This window comes from Cicer arietinum, chromosome 7, assembly GCF_000331145.2.
Source record: "Cicer arietinum cultivar CDC Frontier isolate Library 1 chromosome 7, Cicar.CDCFrontier_v2.0, whole genome shotgun sequence".
In the NCBI taxonomy this organism is placed as follows: Eukaryota; Viridiplantae; Streptophyta; class Magnoliopsida; order Fabales; family Fabaceae; genus Cicer; species Cicer arietinum.
Window position 1 is genome coordinate 2,875,430 of NC_021166.2, and position 21,292 is coordinate 2,896,721.

The 21,292-nt window shown below is 27.6% G+C and overlaps 2 protein-coding genes and 1 long non-coding RNA gene across 4 annotated transcripts; 1 reads left to right on the forward strand and 2 right to left on the reverse strand.

Annotated features, from left to right (window-relative positions):
• The first annotated feature begins 191 nt into the window (after positions 1 to 191).
• LOC105852460 (uncharacterized) lies at positions 192 to 1,137 on the forward strand. Its single transcript, XR_012161377.1, has 2 exons — positions 192 to 617; positions 754 to 1,137. It is a non-coding gene; the product is annotated as an uncharacterized lncRNA (long non-coding RNA).
• A 5,413-nt stretch (positions 1,138 to 6,550) lies between these two features.
• Positions 6,551 to 9,865, reverse strand: LOC101490645 (uncharacterized). 2 transcript variants are annotated; one of them, XM_004507872.4, is made up of 2 exons: positions 9,574 to 9,865; positions 6,551 to 7,215 (listed from the first exon to the last, which is right to left on the reverse strand). In XM_004507872.4, exons 1-2 carry the CDS (start codon positions 9,677 to 9,679, stop codon positions 6,878 to 6,880), a joined length of 444 nt encoding a protein of 147 aa, XP_004507929.1. In that variant the 5' UTR covers positions 9,680 to 9,865; the 3' UTR covers positions 6,551 to 6,877. The 2 variants fall into 2 exon arrangements, with proteins under 2 accessions (XP_004507929.1, XP_004507930.1); XM_004507873.4 differs by having other exon boundaries at positions 6,551 to 7,199; positions 9,574 to 9,864.
• Positions 9,866 to 12,902: 3,037 nt separating this feature from the next.
• LOC101491168 (GATA transcription factor 21) lies at positions 12,903 to 14,690 on the reverse strand. The gene is made up of 3 exons (XM_004507874.4): positions 14,400 to 14,690; positions 13,975 to 14,289; positions 12,903 to 13,552 (listed from the first exon to the last, which is right to left on the reverse strand). The coding sequence occupies exons 1-3, from the start codon at positions 14,529 to 14,531 to the stop codon at positions 13,199 to 13,201; spliced, it is 801 nt and encodes a 266-aa protein (XP_004507931.1). The 5' UTR covers positions 14,532 to 14,690; the 3' UTR covers positions 12,903 to 13,198.
• Positions 14,691 to 21,292: the final 6,602 nt, after the last annotated feature.

The window sequence follows — 21,292 nt, forward strand, 5'->3', positions numbered from 1 at the left end:
TTTAAGATATTTCCTTGTGACATTATGTAAGAATGCTTCTTTTTAAATTTTGAATTTCATTAGTAATTTCTTTACTATCATACTCTTAAATATTAATCATGTTACATGACTCCTTTAAAAGAAAATCTATATAAGAGTATTGCCTTATTTTAAGCTATTAAAAAAAGTGATTAATAAAGGGGGAAATTAAAATAAAAAAATAAAAAAAGGAGAGTTAAACGTGGTGGATGAATAATAATAGTATCTGAGTAGACATGTAAAAGTGGAGACATTGTTTGAATGTGACAAGAGCAGCCGAAGCCGAATGAATAGTGGAAGCTGATGCTTACATTGGCATTTGAATTATTGGTAGCGATATAAAGGGGGCCTTGTGTAATGTACCAACACAAGACGCTTGGCACTTCAATCCAACCAACGTGTTATAGGTTTCGGTGCCTTTCTCTTTTCTAATTTAATGCTTCATCCTCGTATAAATCAAATCAAATTCAATTCAATTATTCTTTATACACACCATATCCTATGTCTCTCTTTCTCTTTGCTCCACTTCATGGATTGGTTGCATAAATTAAGAAGAACTTGGACTACTCTCTCCACCCGAATCAAGCTTCGCAAATCTGGTACACTCTTCTCCTTTAAATTCTTTTTAATCATTTTCATTCTTTTAATTGTTAATTTCAACCGAAATATTCTGAATAACCAAAGGATGAGTAAGATTTGACTAAAATTGTTAAAGTCAAATGAAAAATATAATAGCGGCAGGGGTTATTGCCGGATGCCGAAGCGGCGGTGAATTGAGCGGGGATTGCGGCGGAGCTGTTAGTGGGTTGTTGAATCTTCGAGATGATGTAAAAATGTGCGGTTACAGGGATGTGGAAGTGATGTGGAACATGTTAAGCTCAAGCCTCACGACTGAGTCAACGGAAACAGCAAGAAGCACTAAACGAAAAAAACTTTCTCAGCGTAACTGCAAGCAAAGATCAAATTCGAGACTTCTCTTTTGGAGTAATCATAACTCATAAGCAAAGTTTTATTTGCTCGTCCGTTAAATGTTATTCAAAGTTTTGTAGTGTCACATATGTGAATATGTTTTGTACATGATCGAGAACAGAATTAATATCATAAACTTAGTTCTTTGCACACCGCCTAGTAATCTTCATTTTGGTACTATACAATTTATACAAGTAACCGTTAATTTGTCTCTCTATACATTTATTATACAGTAATGGAAATAAACGTCTTCATGTTTCATGTCAACTTGGTGATGCGATGCGATGCGATGCTCACTATTTGCCCCAACATTTTCCTATTTCACATTTTGTATACTAACAAAGTTCCAATATATACTCCTCATTTATTTTTAGGAGGGACTTCAATTTAATCAATAAAAATTGACAATTATAAACTATATTTTAATTTAAATATCTTTTGTGCTAGTTATTTGGCTTTTATTAGTACCATTCTTTCCTTTTTCCCACTTTTCTCTTCAACGTTTCAATTATTTGACACGAAAGTTCAGCATAATTGGACGAAAATGTAGCATTGCATTGCATGAAATATAACTTAACCGCTAATAACACCAACTTATAAATTGTTATGTAATTGAAGATCAAATTTTTGTCCTGAGTTTTTACTCGAAGTCTTGTAGTTGTGTGAGTTAATTATGATAAAATTTATCATATTATACAAAAATTAAATTTTAAAAAATTAAAAATATAGTTTTCAATAATTTTTAATTAAAAATTTATATATTTAGATTCTTACAAAAAAAAAATCCTATTTAAAAAATTATACAATAACAAAACTAATTCCTCTAAAATATCAATCTTTTTTTATGTAATAGTCATTGAAATTAATTTATATACATTGATGGTTTAATTTTTTTTTACACATACATTAGAGAAAACTATACTATAATATCATTTTTTTTAGATTACTTCCTAAAATATCTTCAACAAAATTTACATACAATATACAAATTAAACCTATAGTCTTTTCTGTTATTACACCTTACATATACAGAGGAACATAAGTAATGTACAACTATGTGACATTAGAAAATTAAAAACAAGAAAAATATTTGCTGTACATAGTGTATATATTTTGAGATAATGGAAGATAAAAATAAATAATTATGTGATAAATATCGTGGATGATGTAATAAAAAGAGAATCACAAAAATAAAATGAGACATTAAATAAATATAAAAAACATGAAATATTAAAAAAAATATATAAAATATTTGAAGTATACATTTGTCATTACGAAAAAATGAAACGTGCTCAAAATGTCTCTCTTTGTCAAATCACTTTCCAGTTCTCTTGTATTGTGTATGAGCGAATATATCCCCATTCTCAAATAGCAAACAGAATGAAAAAATAAAAGAATGAATCCAATTAATTATATACTCTGACGTTGTCCTTGTCTTGTCACCCATCAGAATATACAAAGTATAAAGAATTATTTAGAGGCTTTTGATTTGGACCAAGACTTAAATGCATTGCGGAAGCAGCTATAAGTAATCGGTTTATTTGTCCCTTTGTACATTTTATAATAAATATTCTACCGCAAAGCAAATTGAGAATACTGTTTCTTGTCAAGTTCTACCGATTAATAATCGATATGTTAACTAAAATGAGATGGGATTTTTTTCAGACAAACAAATAAGAAAGGATTTGGTTCACTTCGTGACGTGGTTTCTTCTGCATCTAACAAATGGACAAATGTTTGCATGAACACACTTTGGAATGCGTAGAATAATTTTTTATAATGATTTTTTTCTTCCATTTTTTCTATGTGAAAATGATACGATTCAGCTGCATTTTTTATATATTTACATTGAGGCTGAGATTGTGCATGTGAAATCTAAATCCTACACACACACACACACACACAAATATATATATATATATATATATATAAATAATAAATAATAACAAATCATATGTTAAGAATTATGGTAGAGTCAAAAGAGAAAAATAATTTAAAAAAAAAAAATTTGAAATGATTATATAAATAATTGTTTTTTATAATTAAAGTATGATACACTTTTATATAGTGCTATTAATGTAACTAACATAACAACTTTCATCTAACCATAATTAATTTTAACTACCTTTAATAGTCCCCTGCATGTTGGAAGTATTTAACAACATTTTCAACTTGGAAAGAAAAATACAATAAATGAAAATTATAAGAAAAAAATAGAAGTCGTAATCACTTCAGCTAAACAACAAAATTCATGTAGAAAGTGGTAGCGACCGATGTGTATAACTCTTGTCGAAGTTTTCGACCTCTTTGGGCTAACTTGAAAAATTTTCGGTGTCTCCACGACACTCACTCCAATAGAGAATTCAGAATTCCAATCTTAGATATTCAAATGTCAAATATGACTAACAAAACTTAACCATAATATGATGGAAGTACAAAGAGAATGAGAAATGTTTAATATCATATGGTAAAAGAACAAATAAAATGGTAATTGTTTTACTACCATATGGTTGAAGTACAAAGAGAAAGCCAACAATGGCTAAAAATAATAAAATTATAGTGAAATATATCACTAAAGCATCTTCAATCTTGAATCTACAATTATTATACAATCAAATTGAAAAATAAGAAAGAATCACAAATTTAGATTTAAAATGAGGAAGAAAAGATAATGATACATGTCATATTCATATTTAAAGCTCCCATTTCAATTCTCAACCCTCATGTGATAGAACATTTTCTATGGTTTTTTTAACAAAAACATAATACTTATTGATGTTGCCAAATGGAACTTTAGTTTAATATCCATTTTTTCAATATCTTTTTCATAAGAAAAAAGTGAAGGGTCAGAAGTCATATTGGGCCTAAAGTGCGAGAGGAAGCCCGTGTTAGAGTAATGAATCCAACTGGGATCTGCGCTCTAGAAGTTTTGTACTTCTATAGGACCTTTTCCCACCTTTGTAATTTAGGTCATTAACCATACTATTAAATTTTATTATAAAAAGATATAGCTTCAGTTAAACGAATCCAATCGTTCATGACAACCAATTTCAAAATAATTGATTATACTTTGCTTCCTGACTAAACTTATCAACTCGTGATTTAACACGACATATCAGCAGAAACAAATTCAAAATCAAGCATTAGAAGAAATGTATAAAATTTAAAAAATTGAGGACTGTATTTCTAGATTAAGAGAAAAATCAAAAGTACATTTAAACATTTTCTAAAAATAAAAATTAGCATAATAGTTTTCCTTAAAACGAGAAGGAGGTTGCAACCTGCACACGATAATATCTTGTGGACCAGTCTACATTTAAGATTTCAATTTAATTAACTCGGTTTTTATATTAATATTTAATGTTGTAGGACTAGTTTTTTTTAACTCTATGTAATAAAATTAAGATATAATTAATTTTATTTTTACTTAATGAAGGGTTAAAAAATTAAATTTATATAAATTTATTATTTTTTAATATTTGTGTCTAATATTAAAAGTAACTAAAATTAAAATTTAAAAACAAATGAAGTAATTTCTAACAAAAATTCACACACACTTAGTGTAGAAAAAAAGTGAGTATTAAATGTTTGAATTTGCATCTCACCATATCAAATATTCATACAATATTTAATTATTTGAATTGTATTTATTGAACAATGTTTTATCTAGTTAATACTAAAACAATTACATATTTCCTCTGATCACTATTATAAACAAAAAAATTGTCTTAAAATTTAGTCATTTTTATAAATAAAAATGAATTATTTTTTACTCATTTAATATGTATATTATTAATAATATCTTTACTTTAATAAAAAAAATTTTAATGTTAGCAGTTAAGTGTTTGACATTCAAAGAATAATTTAATAAATTTAAATTATATTTTACATAAAATCTAAAAAATTAATTATTCTTAACTAATCTTTTTAATAACTGTAAAAATAATTATTTTCACTTATAATAGTAACTGGTCGGAGAATATTTTTTCTATAAATATTAACTTCATTAATTTCACTCCCTTCTTTAACATGATATCAAGCTATTGTCACGGACCAAGATAATGGAAGATTCATTATTTATATAGAGCTGATAACTGAACCAACATTTACAGAAATACCATGTGGTTACTGACTAGGTTTGCCTTTGCTACTTGAATTACTGGGATGGTCCCAAGCTAGCGTGGCAAAGACAAGAGGTTCAATAAGACAACAACAGTATTAATTAGGTGGCCAAAAAAGAGAGGGAAATGTACATGTTAGACCCTCGACTCTGGACTTCAATCTATGAAGATTTCTCAAACAAAACAAAACTAGCATATTTAGAAGTCCTGTTTACTGTTGCATCAATAACACTGATAAATTTTCCGCTGTTGATAATCATATTATGGCGGGTGTGGAATGGAAAACAAATTCTTTTGAAACATGCATACGTTTAGTTTTTGATTGATATATTATTTGGTAAATTTTATGTAATTGTACTTTTACTCTCCAAACTAAAATGTTCAAATAGATGTATTAATCAGCGGATTTGACGATAAAAATTTTGATTTGTTTTTCTGTCTAATTTTACAGTGCACAAGTAATATTAGTCTTGTACTATATACAAGTTTGTTTCTTTTATTGGATTAATAAATTTCACCATTGAATCAAATGTTATACGATGAAATTTATTGATTCAATAGTAAAAAATTACATAATGCAAGACTATCTTATTTGTCACCCTTGAACTTATCGGAATTTTTCATTCAAAAAAAGAAAATATTACATTTGTAATCTTTCGTATAGATTTAGATAAGTTGTTTACAATTGTCAGGTGGGGGACCTAGACAAAATTGGATGTTTTTTTCCCTATAATAATGAGAGAGAAATCGAACAACAATCTTTTGGCTCTATAGGACAACGTCTGCAGGATGTGCAGGAAGTTTGGCGCCATCTCGAATGACGTTTGAGATTCATATTCACAGCAGTTAGACAATCTGAGCCATTGGATGTCTTAGATTGTTACTACAATAGATTAAAAAATCAATTCCAACCATGCATTCTTCATCAATAGCTGATGTACTATGGTGACTACACCTCAAATCCAGTTCTGTAACATAAACAACCCTTTGGTTGTGCAGCTTGATCCACTTGAAATAGTAGTATATCAGCGTTACCTAGTTTCACATGACAAGTTCGCCACAAACAATATCAAGTGTAGTACATAACCATGTGTCTGAGAGACATTTCACTGTTAATGTCGCTATCATTTCTTTTATCTTTTTTTGCCAATACGTAGGTGCCCCCACAATTGTTTTCAACGCAAAATTTAGTGTTTGGATTTAGCAAAAATGGATGTGTGGCCATAAATTGAGCTGAGATAATAATTCACAGTGAGTATGCTTTGAAAAGCGAGAATAATAAACCCGCTGTGGATCATACATAAGTTTAATCATTAGAACAGCAACTGGCATTACCTCATTCTATCAATCATCCAAGCACACAACCAACAAAGATACAAAGATATCATACATTAAGAGCAAAAAGAAAAGAATAATATAATTGATAAGTAGATACCTACCAGTGGGCAATGGGGTTCTTATTTTTAATGAAGTTGTTGATATAACACTAATGTTCCTGCATAATATCTATGCTCCAATCCATAAATTAAGAAGAAGGCTACAGACTACAGTTCTCTCCTAACGCACAACTGAATGAATACAAGAATGTAGTCAGGTTAAGTTGATGCTTGCTTCCCTAAAACTCTTGGAAATGCAATGCCATTAACTCATTACTGTCCTGTTCAGCAAAAAATGAACTTTCGGAATAGATGAGCTAGTCAAAGTCAAGACTATTTATCAGACTGAAACTTCAATGTATCAGTTATTAATATGAAATAGTGCAGTTGAAGTTAAAACTTGGGTATAGACTTTGCACGCAAGAACTGCTTAAGAATGTCCTTTTCTTCATCAATTAGTTTTTTCTCCATAGCATCCTTTGGTTTCACTTTTCTTTTCTCTTCCAGCATCCATTTGAAAACTTCACGTTGCTGTTCTTCAGTAATCGGAGCTCGCACTTCCAGGGGCATTACAACAGGGACAAAGAAATCTTCATAATTTAGGTCCATTGATCTTGTGATGGGTTCAGGAGGAACTTCAACGGTAGCTTTGCCCTTATGCAATCTGTGCGCTGCTCTTTTCCTATGAACTTCCATTGAGTCTCTCCGTTGTGCCCTTGCAAAAAGAAAAGCTGTGAATTATCAAATAAGAATCATGGAGCAACAAAAGCAAATTAGGTAAATAAACCCTCTCATGCCATGTGGGTAATTTTCATTATAGATAGCAGTGGAAATTGGTCAGACAAACCGATAGGAGCCTATGGCCTAGCCTGCGTCAACCAAGACTTGACCAAACTTTTTAAAAATAGACAAAGTCAACTTTTTAGAAGCCTATAAGGTACGAAGGTCAGACTACAAACAGCTGAAAAAACCTTTTATTTTTGACAAGACGGCTCAGCCTAATTAAGTAAATATAAATAAATTACTATTGCTATATACAATTTGATAGTGTTAAATCATGACTTTTTTTACTTTTTGCAATTTTAGCATACCAGCCTACATCCATTTCTGAAATATTTAAAGGTATTATAAAAAAGAGTTTAAATAGAATGTCATGTAAAGTTAGATTCTCTAAAATGTAATGTTAGATATCTAAAAAGAACTTAACTTCATTGGTCTATAAGCTCGTTAGTTTATCTAAAAATAGACTAAATTACTTATTTGAAGTCGTGAATATCAAATAGGTTTTTTAAGTAGAATAACAGGTTATATCAAATTTACAATAAATCGGGTCAGACCTAAAAAATAAGCCTATGACAAATACCAAACAAGAATTAGGCATTGACTACTTTTATCATACCAGACTTGAGACTTGCAAAGCCTAGCTCAGCCTAGGCTATTTCTACTCCAACTTATATATATTAAATAGGTTTGGCCCAATCAAAATTTGTAAATATTTAAAAAGAGTACCTTCCCTCTAGACCAAAGGCCAATGTAACAAGGTCATATAAAATTTTACCAAAAGGGTACCTTCCCTCTAGACCAAAGGCCAATGTAATTTATATATACTAGAGTTTCCATTTCCACTTTTTTCTTGACATCAAAGTGCCTAGAAGGGATTTGAAGTTGAGGCCTATGAATCTATGATGCATAAATGTTTTGACCTATGATGCAACATTATATGATTATCAACAAAATATACTATCTGTGAAACATATCGTTTTCCTATCACCCCTTTTAAACTGATCACAAATTAACAAAACAAAGTCCAAAAGACATTAGTTTTAATGAGGGACAAAATCATCAGTAATTGGTAGTAACATATAAGTGGAAATAATTCAAGTGGTCAGTGACTTCACATGGTAGACGACCGTGTTCTCACAAGACTGCAAGTACACAAGGTATTATCAATAAAAACTAAAAAGCTACCAATCACTAGACGACCGTGTTCTCACAATTTCATCAATGTAAATGTAACAAAGAACCAGAAAAAAGAAAGAGAAAAAGGACAGACCCACATATTTTCAGACTGGTAAGTTTAAATGCAAACACATCTTTCAACTGGCTGAACCATCAGGGTGTTCTAATCATAAGTTTCTTTTCAAACATAATAGGTGTACAAGTTGTAGACAAACAATATTAGACAAGTCCAAAAACTACCAATCCTCCATCACAACATGCAGTTACATACTCCCTCTAGAATTAAATATAACCAAAAATGGTACTTGAAAGGTTGATGTATAGGGTTAAAAATTTAGTCTATATATATCAACTTTTCAACTACTAATTTTGCTTATATTTCATTTTAGAGAAAGTAATGATTAGGCATTCATTTATTGAGAAAAGGGACCAATACACGTATTATTGCAGTGATAATCCTTGAGATTCTCCCTTGCATGCCACCAAATACCCAAACAAGGATGACTCATCTATAATTTCAACACCATCAAATTTGGATTAAAAAAACTCCTATCTTGAATGCCCATAGCCCCATACGAATGCAACAAAAATACTCTCTCTATTTCACTAAAATCATAACGACTATATTTAATAAAGGCAATGAGTCAGTTGATATAGTGTTTCCCAGCACAACCATGAACTATAACAAATAGTTATGAAATCATGAAAATGCAAAAATATATTTGAACACATAGTTATGTAATATATCTTGAATGTCAATCATCTCTACATGAACAATGCAATCAAATAGCTCTCAATAGTAAACCATTCAAAGAAAAATCTAAATCAAGGACATGTTTTGAAAACTTGAAAATTGTTTGAAATTTTGAATGGATTCTTCCAATGTCAAAGAAACCAACTAGCTTAATGAGACACAGAATCTAACGAAACGTGTGCAGGTGCCATATGGGCATCTTGTGGAAAGGAAAAGTAACAAAAAAAATGTGTTAGGCAATTTATCAAACACATGATAGGCAAAAGCATGGCAATGCAAAAACACATTGTGATCATTGGTTACAGTAATAGGCAACGACCCATTAATAAGAAGTTCACGATAAAGTAAAGTGGAGGTAGAAAGAGACAAAACTGACCTCCAAGTGCAAGATTGGAGAGCAAGAGAAAGCGCCATACGAACTTGAAGCGCTTCATGAGTAACCCAGTTGGAGATACAGGTGGAGGAGCATCATTCTTTGTCATTTCATGAAAACCAAACAACGATGATCACTGCTTATTTTGATACCAAAACAATCGTGAAAGTCTTTGATACACAATATGGGTGTGGTTTCGGTGTGAGTTTGTCTTTTTCCTTTTGTAATCTTTGTTTTTGGTCAACTTTGTAGTTTTGTTTTGAAGGACCTCAACTTACATTAATTTCTCTATCGTAATAAGTGGAGTTCTCTGATACTTTAAATACATTAATCTACTATATATATATATATATAGATTTATATTACATGTTTTGCTTTTTTAATAAGAAAAATTGATAATTTAGTTCATGTATTTTTATTTTATGTGTGGATGTCAATGAAATAAATTATTAGTATTAATAAAAAATATCTTTAGAAAAATAATAAAATGCATCTAGTAAATTGGAATAAACTCATATTTAGTGACATTTTGTTTTCAAAAGACGCTCATAATTAAGGACAAAGGTGTTATATAAATTGTATCTCTTAAATTTTCGTTCATTGCATTTATGTTTTTTGTTGTTGAAAATTTTAATTGATATTCCCTACACAATAGAGATATTATTCGGGATATGTAACTTTTCTTATGGTTTTAGTCTTTTTTAAAAAAAAATAAAAAAAAAACAAGGATTTATTGATAAAATACAAAATTTAATGTACATATAAATGATCACATATATAAAAAAAGACCAAAATCAAGTGGTAGAAATTATTAAAAAAAAAAAAATTAAAATTGAGGATTATATTTTCATATTTAAATATGACAACTTAAATTACAAACTATTAAAAAATAAGAGAACTAAATTTATTTTTAAAGCAAATTTTTTTTTAAATAATATAATATAAAAACGGAAGAAAAAAATTTAAAAACAAATGTCACTCAAGGAAACAAATAAAGAAGTTATTGAGTCCATGAAAATTACTATTCAAGCAATAATCATTTATCGGTTAAAATTTTCAAATGAACGAACACATAACCAAAATAGAAAGTCAAGGGACCATTTACTAAATTTAAAAAAAAAATTATGTTACTTGTTAACAAAAATATAAGAAATTTTTGAAGTAAATAATTATCTATATTTTAAGAAACAATAAAAATGTCATAAATTATTTTTATTATTTTTTTAAAATGCATCTTCATTATAATATGTTATCTTCTATTAATAATAATTATTCATTTTAAGAATTATTTTTTAGACGAGATGATAAGTAACGATGATAAACTCTCATACACATTTGTAAGATATCGAATTCAAATTGAAATATAATGTTCAACTTAACAATTTCGACATTTATCAATTGAATTAAGATTCAAAAATCATTAGAAATTCAAGTCACATAATATCAAATATGTTGGCGCGAAAATAAAAACAAAATATTTTTTAAACAATTGCCTATGAGCCAATTTACCTTGGATTGTTATATTTTGACCCTCATGAATATCTTACATTTTTCAACAATTTATTTTTTCTTTATCTATTACATCACTATTTTTCCATTTACCTTGCTCGTCATTGTTCTATTGTTTTTGACAATTTTTTTACTATCCCATCTTTAATAAAACATCTCATTTTAATTACATTTTTTTCACATACAATACTCAAATATTGCTTAAGAATCACAATCTCAATGTCCGACAAAAAAATAATTTTATACATTCATTTATTATATAGTATTAGTACTCACTTCGTTTTACATAAAAAAAATATCTTAAAATAATTATTATTTATAACTTTTTATGTAATTTTAATTATATTTTTCTATACTACACTTTAATTATTATTATATAAATAAATATTAAAAATTCCAACAATAATAAATAATCTGATAAAATAAAATTTTATATAATTAGTTTATTTCTTAATATTTATAAAAAACTTTGAATGAAATTTACTGTTGGACGGAAGCAGTGTTTTTGAATAGACAAATATGGAAAAACTTTAGACCATTGTGATTTTGAATGAGAGATAGGATAGCAGTGTCAAGAGTTGTCTCATTTGAACCATATTCATTTATAAGTTGTTGTCTTGTTGAGTCACGCCGCTCTTGTTTTGTGTCTACCAATTCACCATCTCAAGAGCCAAGCCATTAGCCATTAGCTATTAGCTATTAGCCATTAGCCAGCTACCTATTTGCGTTATTACTGTCAAGCAGACAAAATGTAAAATCAAGAATGGCATCCCACAAAAGGATCTCTTCTCTCTATACGCACACAAAAAGCTGCATCTCAAACATGAATCATCACTGTCATGATTGATAATCTCGCGGGATAGGTCAATCTTATATTATAAAACATTTCAAAATACTAAACCGTTTCAATGATACGGAACACGAAACAACGTGGGAACATAAAAGGAAAAAGTAGTCACGTTGCTTTCTCACCTGAAATAAAGAGTAGCCATTTCGTTCCCCTTATAAAATAACGACTAATTTTTTCTTTTACACGGTTGTGCTTAAAATTACAATAGTTTAAACTTTAAAGAGTACTATTAATTACTACACAATAATAATAGATAGTTAATTTATTAGAGGTGGGTTAAAGAATTATTCTTATATTTGAAGGAAAGTATGGGAGTGACAACATTAAAAAAAAATAATAAAAAAAAATTAAAGTGAAAAATGAGAATGACACTCATTTTAATCAATTTTTTTACTAATGACACCAGTTATAAAATGAAAGCAGTATAGTTCCATGTATTCAATCATTTTTCGGCAATTCTTAATGTATTAGTATATATGTTTGGTTTCATACATAAAATTGGTTTTCGTTTACGTTATATCAATTAAAATTGATTTACGACCCTCTAAAATTAATTCTAATGCAAATGTGGTTTTTATCAAAAATTTATTATTCAATTTATATTATCTAATTATACTCAAACATTAATTTTACATTAAGTAACTTTTATCTAAAATTAATTTTGTAAAAACAAAATTAAATTTTGCCACCACATAATCAATTTAACTTATCTAAATTAAGAGTACGTGCATTGAAAATGAATTACGAAAGTCCACTTCAAAATTAGGCAATGAATAGTGAGAATTTCAACACAAAATCTCTTACTTTAAAAAAAAATATTTAAAAAAAATATTTGGTGTATATAATTTGAGTTTTAAATAAATAAAAAAGAGTATTGTGATATGTTGATGAAAAGAATATTGTGATAATGTGATATGCAGATAAATATATAGAAAAAAAATAATATTAAACGAGTATATAAAAATTGTAGATGTGTCTGTATGAATGTTATTGTACTTCTTCATATAATAATAGTAGTAACAAATTCATAAACAAGAGACTCTCATAGTATTTTTATTGTCTACTTGTTAAAATCAAACATATATCATTAAATTCAATTCCTCACACACAACAATGTAACTTTATTTGTCCAATTCTTCCTTCCCCTTTCCTAATATGATTTCCTAACTTCATAGCACCTCTTGTAGCACAAAATAAAACTAGTCCTAAGATCGATATAGTAGCATATTAAAGATAAAAAAGCTAGTTAAATAAACACGAATTAAAATCTTAACCGTGGACTAATCCATAAGATAATGCCATGAGCAAGATAGCAGCCTCCTTCTCATCCTGAGGGAAAACTTGTTGAACAGCCAAATTGTTACTCAACATTAATGTAAAATCCTCGAAACTAAAATTGTTTGTAGTTTGAGATGGTTTAGTTTCAACCTTGCGCTTCTTTTTCATATGTGGTACTTTTGAAGAGTGATGAATTTTGGACTTATTCTCTTTTTTCTGCAACTTATTTTGCTTCACAGATGATGTCTTATCAACTGTCATCACACCATTTGCCGCTGCTGCTGCCGCCGCCGCCATAGCACGTCGAGCCTTCCTTTGTCTAATCCCACAAGCGTTGCAAAGTGTCTGTTAAATTTTCAACACCATAACTAACTAATTAGCAAAGTAATATAATATAATGCTGTTCTTCTCAAATCCTACTTATTGATAAAGCACTTGTCAAAAGTTTAAGCCTAAAAAGTACATAAATAACAGTTTTTTCTCTTAATCACTTTGATAAAGAGAAAAAACTGTCCGTGTTAGTAATTAGTTGTTAATTGACAAATAAAAAATAAAATAAAAATGATTAAAATCTTTAACGATGTTGTAACTAACTCTTAAGAAAAAGAAAAGTGATTAGTCAATCAATAGTTCTATTAGGTAATACTGTGATTACGTAAAAAATGTAGTATTAATGAAAATTGCAATAGTTGGTGATGTTACTAAATTAACGGTTAATTATGAAATTTGAATTGAAAATGAATGAAAAGAAAGTAAGTAGGAAATACCTTGGGGCCTTTTGGTCCACTTCTCCAAAGAGGGGTCTTAGTGGTGTTGCAATCAGAACAAACCCTAACAGTTGGAGTAGTTGAATAATTGTTGTTGCTGCTGCTGCTGCTATTATCTCTTCCTACCGGTGACACTTCTAATTGCTTTTTATTTGGTACGTCATCAGAATCTATCATCTTTGTATCCGCACTCTCAACTGATTCAATATTATTATTCATTTCATCACTTTCTTCTTTTTTCCATCGAATTGTCAGTTTCTGTTTCATGCTTCTGCTGTCATGCTTTTCTGCAGTTGAAGGAATCATCTTCTCAACCTAAACATCGCATGATCAAAACAAATTCAGACATATAGTAGTGATCATCATAACTATATATTATGAATATGATCACGGATTAACTATATTTAATAAATATAATATTTTACCTCTTCAATATAATTTGGGGGATATGAAGAAAATGATGAAGTGTGATGGTGTGGAGTAGAAAATTGATGGTAATGATGATCTTGATTAAGATCCAGAGATAGTGAATGGTGATAAGGTGGTGATGGAATCATGGATGCATACACAGAAAATAATGAGAGAAAAGAGAATATGAATGAGTGCAAAGTATTGTTTAAATAAGCAAATGAAACGGACTTGTTCCATTTTGTGATCCACTACAAATATATAGAATACAATCAGAGATCATATATGTGGCAACATGTGATCTACTCCCTCTTCATCATATAAGAATCAATTTTTTTTATTTTTTGAAAGAAAATAAAATTTAATATACTTATTTTTGGTAAATTAAGTTATATGAATATGGTCAAAATTATACTTATTGATGTTTGATCAAAACTTTGATGAAAATTAGACTATTTAATTACATTAAATGTTGTTTTATATACTTATTGACTGAAGTAAATATGCATAGTAGGAATTAAAGCGAGGGGACATTTTCTCCTCTACTCTTTAATTTTATTACTACATTAACGGTGACTGTGATCACCAGTGAGCGATAGCAAATGAAAGTAAAAATAATAATTTCTTCTAAAATAATTATCGCAATTGATATTTTTTATATGTTAAAAAAAACTATTCATATTAATCTACGTCGGAGTATTTATTTATTCATTTACAGTGAGAGAATAGTAAATTAAGAATGATTTATATTATATTAATTAAATAATATAATTAAAAAAATTTAAAATTGTATTTGATTTCAGACAAATTATTTTTACAAATGTGATGATTATTATATAGAGAATATAAAAGTAAGGAAGTGTAAAAAACTATATTTGATTTTAATTATAAATAAAAATATTATTTTCGTGTTTATTAAATAATATAATAGTTGAGTGTATAATTTTTCACAGAAAATACTCTTAATTTAATTTTTTATTGAATTTTGTTTTATTTTATTAATTTCATGTCAAATAATAAGTACATTTTCTAAATTACCCTTAATTATAACAAACATCTCCTTATAATATTATAAAATTAATATAAGAATTATTAATTATTTAGAAACAATTATATTAAATGTGGATAGATTAGTTTACGGTAATTTATTTATATATGAGTTGAACAAATATATACGTACATTGTTCTACTTATATATTGAGCTGGCAGGAGGGGTTACGATTTTTGTAAATTTTCGTTTTTTTTTTTTTTGACAAAAGAACTTTTGTAAGTTAAGATAACAAAATTTGAATTTGCACCGTGAGGGTCTCTTATACGATTCCGAAGTTAGAAAAGAACTGTTTTTGTCTTTATATATATATATTAGATTGTTTATTGGATGAATTTGAATGATTTGATATATTGGTAAAACAATAGATATTATTATTATTATTATCAATCTTTATAAGAAAGTTTTTCAATATGTTCTTAGTATTAATGCAAAAGAATATTCAAAAGTTATAAAGATGTATAGTAATTGGTTTGAAATAGAGATATTGGTTTCAAATAGAGATGAGAATAGATTAGTCAACTAAGGGTCTACGGCTTAGCCTTAAATAGATAAAGTCAAGGTTTTTAAATTTAATCTTTTTTATTATATATTTAACTTTTAATAATTTACATATATTAACCTCATTTACTTTTATGATATATTTAAAGCTATTATTATAAAATATATTTAAGTATAAAGTCATATTCTATAAAATGTGAAGCTAAATATCAAAATAAAATTTAATTTAATTGACATATTAACTTGTTAATCTATTTAAAGATATTTTTGATTATTTATTCAAAAATATTAAAATAAAATAAGTTTTTAAGTAGACTAACAGACCATATCAAACTTCTATCAATGTCAAGCTCATACCTAAAAAGTAAGCATACGACATGTTAGACTTAAGTCTTGAATTGTTTACCAGATCAGACTCGAGCCTAGCAAAGCATACTTCGGTTCAGCCTATTCCCACCCATAGTTTGAAGTCAGGGACAAAAAAAATAAAAATAAAAATAAAAACTATAGAAAGGTGATTAATTTTTTTATAGAGACTGAAAAAAATACTAAAATTTTATTGGGTCAAAAAATTTATTTAACCTTATATTTTTATACTTAAAAACGAATTCATTCAAGTAAATAGAGTACATCGATCGAGAACACAAATACAAATTCGCTAAACCTGAAAAAGATGAATCAACAAACAAACTCATATCACTAAAATTAATTGCATAAAACGACAATATGCCAATAAATTTGATAAAATTGAAATAATTAGAATATCCATGGCTCCATATCTATAACATTGATGACGCTGAAATCATTGATTGAATTTGTATATACTAGATTAACGTAAATCCGTAATTTTAGATTAAATGAACACTGCAACGAGATGAAAAAACAAAACATCATCACACTTAATCGATGAGATAACAGAAAAATACGATTAAAAAATTAATTAATTTATGTGAAAATGACTTAGATAGGTAAAATTATTGAGGAAAAACAATGTGAATGATTGATTTCATACCAAAAAAATATCTTAAATCACCCATCTTATGCAACGAAAAAGATGAATATAAAAGAAATATAGAGAGAGAATGACAACTAGACTGAAATGTACAAGAATTTTATATGCCGACGATTTTTTTAAGAACAAAAACTCAATTATATGTAAACCTCTTATTTTAACTATATAATAATTTTAATATAAATATAACTTGTATATATATAATAATAATAATACTATTGATTACTAAAATACAAATACTAACATTTCTAAAATAAGAAAATTTTAGAGCTTCTTAAAATTATGCATCTTTTGTGTATGTGTGTATATATGAACTTTTAGACTGACCTACGTATTACGTGAATTTTTTTTTATAGTAAGGGGTGAAAAACTTATGCTTTGCTTATTTCTACGGTTTCAAACATAAAATGTGAAAACCAAAGACATAACGACGGTGAGTCTCCTAATGAAAAAAATACCGAAACAATTTAAGAAAATAAAAGTAATGGGTATAAATGATAAGACATTCACGTGAGTTGATGAGAGGCAAAGAAGACAAATAAAAAAGACAAAAATATAATATGAAGTGTGTGGAATGCTATTACGCTGACCCCATACGTATGACAAAACCTTATCCGCATAAATTGTTTTTACTGTTGCGACTTCTCACTGCATTCATTATTATCAAACCCACACTTTCTCCTTTTCATCATTTTATTTTCATGTTTTAATCCTTTCTTTCTAATACTATATTTTTGTGGTTTTTATTTCACTATTGCAAAATCAACTTGTCATTTCAGTCAGTGTAAAGTTTGGATCGCAATTATCTATTGTATCGAATACACATACTTTCACATTAATTAATTAATTAATTTCATTTCGAACAATTTAGATCACACATTCAACTTTCTAAAATTTATCGGTCACAGTGATTTTCCTATAAGTATAACACACAACGATCATGTCTTGCGTCCTTTTCAGAGTTATTTTTTTAAGAAAGTATTTTCTAAGAGTTAGTACATGGATCACCAACCTTATAAATAATACACAGGTGTCAGTGGCTAAGATGTAAGTAGTACAAATTAATGTATTCATATATAAATTAAAAAATAGTACTAATTGTGTTCACATTAATGTTGCCCTGCGTACATAAATATTTTTTTTCGGATAAAGTGCGTAGAATAATTTTAAGTACTGAGATCATATTGCCCCATATAATTTTAAGTACTGAGATCATATTGCCCCATATAGTTTTGATAGTCATTTATAGTTAACTTAAAGAATTATTTTAAAGTATAGATTAATAAATTTTTATTGATTATGATCAAAACAATTAAATAATTGATATAAATATGATAAAAAAAAATATTTTTAAAATTAAATTTATCTAACCGACGTTAAATAAATCATTGTCTAAACCATTATAAGATGTAGATATTCATTACGTGAGATGAATTTCATGGACTGTAATTAAAATTACAAATAACTAAAATACTATTCTATGGTGGATGATGTAAAAACATTGAAATTAATTATAACCCAAACAAACAATAAAACAGCAAAATATCCGAGAGAGTAAACATCAAAATTCAGACGTACTAGACGTTGTGTACTATTACTACCACACATTTATCCAAAACATGACAAGACCATAAACAATATGGAACATAGAAGAGCTTTATTCTTGGAAATTAATTAAACCAAAAAAAAAAATGATGTCTATTATGTATATGACTATATAAAACGATAAATATATAATCATGAAATTTTTTACGATCAGGAAGTAGGCTACGTATGCGGTTTGTAAATCACGTTTGGTACTTGTGGCAATGGTGCGATTGAGAGTGACTTGATGAGAAATTATAATGTAATTTCTGTCTGTAATATAGAGTAAGTCCAAAATTATAGTACTTTTCAAAATTGGCAAAGGGGCCATTGCTTTTAAGCTACATGACATTTTATTTTTTCTCAATTACAGAATGCCCATGGCCCCTTCATCTGATCAATTTTTTATGGTGGGTGCATAATTTTCATGGCCAAGGAGGCTAAAATTTATATTTAGGATAAGTTCATATTTCGCAATATAATTTAACCAGCTATATATATAAAATAAGATGATGATCAAATATATGGACACCAATGTAATTGATTGTTTATTGACACTTTAATGGTTTTTTCTTTAATAATCCATTTTTAAAAAAAATTACCTATATACCACTTTTGAAAACTCAAAACTAATAATTATTATAAAAAAAAAAAAAAAAAAAAAAAAACTTTAATGAGGGCATTCTAGCTAATAGCTATATCATCATCAGAATTGAAATCACAGTAAAAGATTATGTTAATTTCTACAGCCAACTGAAATTCAATTCCCTTTTCATCAAAGGCTAAATAGTTTAGACTAGTTTGCTATATGCTTTATCTGTTATAAGTATTAGGAATATGTTTTCTTTTAAGATAATCTTATTTATTTAGATACCTCATACAATCATCTAGAGAAATAAATAAAAATAGTGACACGATAAGAGTAAAAATTCCCTTTCTTTTATATTAAATCTTTTACAAAATTTAAAAAATATTAATTGATATTTCAAGGAGCTTATTCACTTTTTTAGAAGGGAGATTTTATCATGTTATGTCTTACCTTTTTTCTAAATAATAGAATTTTTCATCTAAAACAAACACACTTTAAACCTTAGATTTAAGACTCAAAATTATAAAGACCACCGATTAAAAACATTGTAATCTAAAACATAATGTCTCATATCCCATATCTTTATACTCATAACAAGTATATAATTACACGAAAATTTTAACTCACACTTCTCACATTGTCCCCCTAATCTAAAAAAAATACATAATTCTAAGAGATTTTACGATTCAAAAATATGAAAATTTGAATGTCTTTTTTTTTTTTTTAGAACCTAGAGCTTAAATCAATTTTTTTACTTATTTTCTTTTAAAATATAAATTTGAGTTGACCTCAATTGAAACTGAATCAAGAAATACTTACAACCATATGTCACTGCAAGCAAAAAATTAAGTTCAAGAAATTTTATGTTGGCTGCAACATCGGCCTTGACTAAAGTTATTATTTTTTACTTGTAAAAATTACCCGTGCTCTAGATTTTTTGAATAGTTAAAAATAGGAGATATATTTATATTTCAAATATAAGATTTTTGATACATAAATGTGTCTCAAATTTACAAAATGTAGAAAAATTTAGAACTAATTTTTTCAACGGAACGTCCACTTGTGTACTGATTTTTTCTAAAAATTGTATAAATGAAATTGATGTTTTTTTTAAATAGTTGACGAATTTTGTAAATTTAACGAGGTTGTTGGGGGTGAGGGAACAAATTGTTGGGGTGTCTAATATATTTTTTTAATTAGAAAGATCAATTTCGACTCTCAGCCTATTGGCCCAAGGTTTCACGTCAATCTTTAAGTGACAGAATTTTTTTTTTAAAAAAACGACAGATCTTAATTTCTTTGGTGTGGGAGTTAAAGATTGTCCCGTTCTTAGATTTTAACACAACTGAGATGTAAACTCAAGATTTCGCATGTAAATTTTTAATATTAATTATATCATCTATAAATTAAAAAAAAATTACCCATAATAATTTATTTTTATTATTCCAAGAAAGTATACTCCGCCAATACCAATACCATATTTGTATTTATGTATCATAAAAATACTCTTATTGGTTATATTTAACGGAAAAATCATGAGATATAATATATAAATATAATTACGGCACAGGATTAGCATATGGAATCATAAAACATTCATAAAAAGAGCAGAAGTTTTGAATCTCATACATTTAAGGTTTGTTTGATTGTGTTTTATTTTTTAATTTTTAAAAATTGTTTTTTAGAAAATAAAATAAAAAAAATTTGTTTGACAACTTCAATTTTTAAAATAGTTTTTAACTAAGAGTTAAAAAAACTGAAAAATGAAAAATAAAATACAATTTATCTGTTTCGCTTTTTTAGTTTTAAAAAGTATATTATTAAAAATAGTTTTACAAAACAGTTTTTAAAAATAAATAATCAAAACAAATTTTTAAATTTTAAAAAACTAAAATAAATTTTTTAAGATGTTAATGAAACAAATCTTTAATTGCTTCTGACTTTATTTTATTTTGACTGATAGGTAGAACCCAAAAAAACAAAGCAAGTAGTTTGGTTTCGGGCGCAAAACGGGCCATAAGAATATAATAGGATCGGATTCAAAGCAGCTGAATTGGATTGGTTATTTTGGTGGAATCTTGCTTGATTGAGTATAGGGAGCAACATGTGGCAATTAAAAGTACCAATAAACTCTCAATTTACTTCATTTATTTATGATTTATGAAGTTATACTCTT